The 4,784-nt window shown below is 38.4% G+C and overlaps 1 protein-coding gene across 1 annotated transcript; it reads left to right on the top strand.

The window, feature by feature from the left end:
* The first annotated feature begins 2,184 nt into the window (after positions 1-2,184).
* Positions 2,185-3,106, top strand: LOC122668233 (deSI-like protein At4g17486). Its single transcript, XM_043864822.1, has 3 exons — positions 2,185-2,356; positions 2,535-2,822; positions 2,931-3,106. Exons 1-3 carry the CDS (start codon positions 2,224-2,226, stop codon positions 3,104-3,106), a joined length of 597 nt encoding a protein of 198 aa, XP_043720757.1. The 5' UTR covers positions 2,185-2,223.
* The last annotated feature ends 1,678 nt before the right edge of the window (positions 3,107-4,784 follow it).

The following is a 4,784-nucleotide window of genomic DNA, read 5'->3' as shown; positions in this document are numbered from 1 at the left end:
TCCCCCTCCCTTCCCCACCCCTCCCCTCCCCAGCACATACCTCGAAGGTTGCTCCATGTACACTAGTTCATATAATTCAGTATATTAGAAGACATTTTTAACATTCAATTGAAACAAGCACCACTCTAGGTTCACAAGAAGAGACATAAGAATACAATAGAAAGGAAAAAAATCTCAAAATAGTCTCTGTGGCCTCTTTACAAGATTCACAACCATAAAAAACAGAGGCATTCGAAATGTTTATTTTCAGAACTGTGAAAGAAAGATGGATGTCTCAAAGCATCTATGTTTGAAGTGTTGAATGTATAAGAAACTTGAGGGTCAAATGGTGATGTCCCATGTGTCATGTGTGGAGCAAAAATAGTCCACGTGGAAAGGGCTTCCAGTGTAGTCCACCTCATTGTGCCATGTGGACTGGTAATGTGGTAGATTTAACTGTTGGATAAATAGGACTTGGTTAGTGTAAATATTCTAGCTTCAAAATCAATCAAATTCACCCCATTTGTTGGGAATTGACTAGAGCAAGATTCCATTTTATTTTTCTAGTTCAAGAGAAAGATTCCATTTTATTTTTTTAATTCAATAGAAAGATTCCATTTTATTTTTTTAATGCAAGATCAAGATTCCATTTGCAGCGAAATGACACCTCGGTATCTAACTAGAAAAAGTAAAGTGAAAATATTCGATCCTACATGTTGATATTTTTCCTTTTTCTTTTTTATTTTTTTTCTAAAGCTGCCCATGAGATGTCAACCATTCAGGAGAATATTCATTTTCTAGGTGTATTTTCAAATCCTTATTTTGTTGTGGCAATACTCAAATTGAGTTGAAACTTGACAATGAACAGGAGATATTGGGCGTAGATTTCCTCCACCTAGTGTAGGAGAATCCCTTCATCGTGGGGTGTTGATGGCATTGGGATGTGTGTGAGGGAACGGTAAAGATAGTTTCGATCATTTGTCAAATAGGAGGGATAATGATGATGGTTAGATGTGTGGTATTCGGAAAATTATCGTCCCCAGTACTGGGGGTGGTCCTGTGCGCATTGTGCGGCTGGGCACCGCCCATGTGTGTGCAGTGGGCCTCACCATGCACACATGGGTGGTGTCTAGCCACACGATGCGCACAGGACCCCCCTAGTACTGAGGCGATAAAGATCTGTGGTATTCTTTCAGGCTTTCAGCACAAACATGGTTTAAATGCATTGTACCGGATCAGGGATCGATCACCTTAAAAACCGATACGATATCGATATGGATCAATCTGTATTAGCCACTCTCGAGTGTTGCCCCTTGTTTTGGTTAAAAATTGTATCTTTTGACAAGTTTACCTCTGATATGTATCGTTCCACTAATACAGGATCAGCCAGATACTAGAATCAACTTGTGCCATAACCAATACGGATCGCCCAATACGGCAGATCCGTATCCGATACCTCAAACCATGATTACGTGTGGAGAAAAAAGTTTCACCGGAGACAGTAGGTGCTATTAGTCCACAAAATTGATTCCCTCTCCAGTCACATGCCACTATGCCAGATATCATGGCCGTACCAAAAAAAATATTCCCAAGTGGGCTATATTCACCAAACCACTCCCGATTCCCACCTTTCTTCACTCCTTTTTCTTAGGCCCACTCTTGTTCAAAAAAAATAAAAAGCCCAAGAGCCCATCTAACAAATCTGGTTGGCAATACCGGAACTCGGATGACAACCCGAGTCTGGCTCGGTGACGGCCTATCTCTTACCGTCTCACTGCCTCCAATTATGCTTAAACGTTGCAATGCTTCGAAATTCGAATTTAAACTTATAAACCTCAGATTATCACGGGAATCAAGTTGGTACTTCCGTAATTTCAGCTAATTCGAGGGCCATAAAGTTGCATCAACCCCAGATATCAGGATTCAGGAAACAGCGTAGAGTCTCCGTAAGGTCTTATATATAAATCAGAAAGATTGCCCGAGGACGATAGATGAGGCGGCGCTTTCGGCCGCCGGTGGAGCCCGAGAAATCCATTCTGGAAAAAAATTTATCTAATTAGTCTAAAATAATTTATATATTAACGACCTGTCACACCCACAAATTCTTTCTTATACTTCTTTTAATATTCTTTGTTTTTTCGATATCGAATTGATCTGGTTTTGTTTGCTGAGCTACACTCTCACATGGTTCTCTGTCTCTCTTCTTCTTCGCTACTCGAATATTATTTTCAGAGGAATTGAAAAATGTTCAGAAGAGTCCTCTCTGAGAAAAGGAAAACCGGATCTGTCCCTGTATATCTCAATGTCTACGACCTCACTCCTATCAATGGCTATGCCTACTGGTTTGGCCTCGGCGTCTACCACTCCGGTGTTCAAGGTCAGCAATTTCTCCATTTCTACTGTTTTCACTTCTGGATCCGAGTGTGTCTGTACTTGATTAAAAAAACTAGGTTTCACTTAAATGATCTTTCGAAACAATTTATGGGTTTTTTTTCCCTGTCTAATCCAGATCTAGTGGGTTTAAAAGTTTCAGTTTTGATTTTTTGTGTGTTTAGTTCATGAAGTGGAATATGCATTTGGGGCGCATGATTTTCCAACTACGGGAATCTTCGAAGGTGAACCGAAGCAATGCCCTGGATTCACTTTCAGGAAATCGATCCTAATTGGGAGAACAGATTTAGGTCCAAAAGAGGTTCGAGCATTGATGGGGAAGCTGGCAGAAGAATACACAGGCAACACTTACAATCTCATAACCAAGAACTGTAATCACTTCTGCAACGACGCTTGCCTCAGATTGACGGCGAAACCGATTCCTCGCTGGGTCAATCGTCTCGCCAGAATCGGTAAAAAAAAAAAAAAAAAACTCCTGCCTTGATTTCACAAACCCATTATTTTATTATTTTATTTTTTATCTAAAATTAATTTGGATTTTTACGAATGAAAAATTGTAGGTTTATTTTGCAATTGTGTTCTTCCGGCGGGTTTGAATAAAATGAAGGTTTGGCGTCACAAAGCGGAAGTTGGGATTTGTGAAGGTGAGAAGAAGAATCTGAGAAGTCATTCAAGTAGGTTCGTCCCCTCTTCTTCTTCCTCTTCGATTCTGATACAACGTCGTCCGGTTCTGTAATCAAAAGTGATAAGATTCCGATGCCATTTTCTTCCATCTGCTCATTTGATTCTTACTTCACCGTCTTTGAAGTTCTAGTGGCGGTTCTGTCTGATAACCCCTCTATTTTTCCGCCTCAGCCTTCAAAAAAGAAAAGAGAGAGAGAAAGAAAACAAAAATCCTTTTTTTTTTTCATTCCCTCTATCGATCGTGGTTTCTTCTACTTCGTAACGGGAATTGAATCGTTTCTTTGTAAATTTTTTCTTCGGAGAAACGGCTTAACGCTTTCAATCTTCTTCATGTTCGTTAATTATTGCATGTCATCCATTAAAACACTGTTCATAAACAAAAGCATTTGTGATTAGCTGTTCTTAAGAAGTTGGACCCGATGAGACTTGTCGAGTTTTGCTGATGATATCAGTCTCTCAGAGGTCAGAGGTGACACAGTAGACGTTACTTTTGTACGTCAAACCCATCAGATTGCAACCATTTTTATTGAGTATTGAATTTGAATGTTGTTGTGCTTCAATTGGGCCGGCTAGAATTTAGTTCTTAGGCCTCTGAACCAATTTTTTTGGCTTTTTTGGGTAAAAGACTTCAGCACCAAAATGGAAGACTAAAAAAGGGTTGAAACTAGGGATGTAAATGGATATTCTTAAATCCGTATTCGATCCGCGTTTGTATCCGTTTAGGAGAATTCGAATCCGTTCAAAACTAATCGGATACGAATATGATAATTTTCCTATCCGATCGATTATTATCCGATTCGTTTAGCAGTTTGACGGTAATAAAATATCTGAAATATAACTCTGTGTTTGTCTATCCTTTTAAGTTACCTTATTGGATTTTGTTATCTTATTTTTATAATTTATAAATTTATAAGTTAAGATAATGTGATTTTTTTTCTAGATTTGCTATTGGTTTATATATATATATATATATATATATATATATATATATATATAGTTTTATGCAATGTGATACATGGAATTACATATCTATTAAAAAATCAAAGATAAAAAACGTAAGAGAATAAAATACTAAGAAGAGTAGAAGAAAGGGTAGTTACTGAACTCTCAAGTTTCTACCCTAACCCTCATCATAAAAATGGTAAATATGTCAACGGATAGTCGAAAAATTATATTCGATCCGTATTCATATTCATTTAGGAGAACCTGTATTAAAAAAATCACTATCCGAAAACTATTCGAATCCGTCCGAAATCCGATAGGATATTATCCGAATCCGTTCGAATATAATCGGATACGAATATGATAATGCTACTATCCGACCGAATTCGATCCGTTTACATCCCTAGTTGAAACTTTAGTCTCCATCAAACGTAGTTATTATTTAAAATAATTTATTTTAGGTAGAAATAGCGCTACTTGGTATTGTGTGCCTAGACATAGGGTCACGTGAAATGATCACTGCACCTCATGGAAAGGTGGAAATCCTTGAAGGTGTAGCGGTCATTTTTGTACAACCTTGTGTCTGAGCGCAAGGCTACGCGCCCGCACCTGACCAAGTAGCGATATCTTTCCCTTTATTTAACTTATATGAAAAAAAGTTGATTGGTCACATACAACCTATGCCCGACACAACACCCCTAAATATTGCTGCTCCCTAAATAGTGCTGCTTCGCCCCTTACAAAATGAAAAACTCCTCCCTAGTCGATGCCTCAACGCATACTCTCAT

Source organism: Telopea speciosissima, chromosome 7 (assembly GCF_018873765.1).
Source record: "Telopea speciosissima isolate NSW1024214 ecotype Mountain lineage chromosome 7, Tspe_v1, whole genome shotgun sequence".
NCBI lineage: Eukaryota > Viridiplantae > Streptophyta > Magnoliopsida > Proteales > Proteaceae > Telopea > Telopea speciosissima.
Note: the sequence above shows the minus strand (reverse complement) of the source record. Positions and strands in the feature narration are given on the sequence as shown.

What these genes read in the sequence shown, in the direction of transcription:
- LOC122668233 (XM_043864822.1), top strand. Translation starts at nt 2,224, where the DNA reads ATGTTCAGAAGAGTCCTCTCTGAGAAAAGGAAAACCGGATCTGTCCCT. An exon ending in CTACCACTCCGGTGTTCAAG is followed by an intron (nt 2,357 to 2,534) that starts GTCAGCAATTTC and finishes TTGTGTGTTTAG; the next exon opens with TTCATGAAGTGGAATATGCA. An exon ending in CAATCGTCTCGCCAGAATCG is followed by an intron (nt 2,823 to 2,930) that starts GTAAAAAAAAAA and finishes GAAAAATTGTAG; the next exon opens with GTTTATTTTGCAATTGTGTT.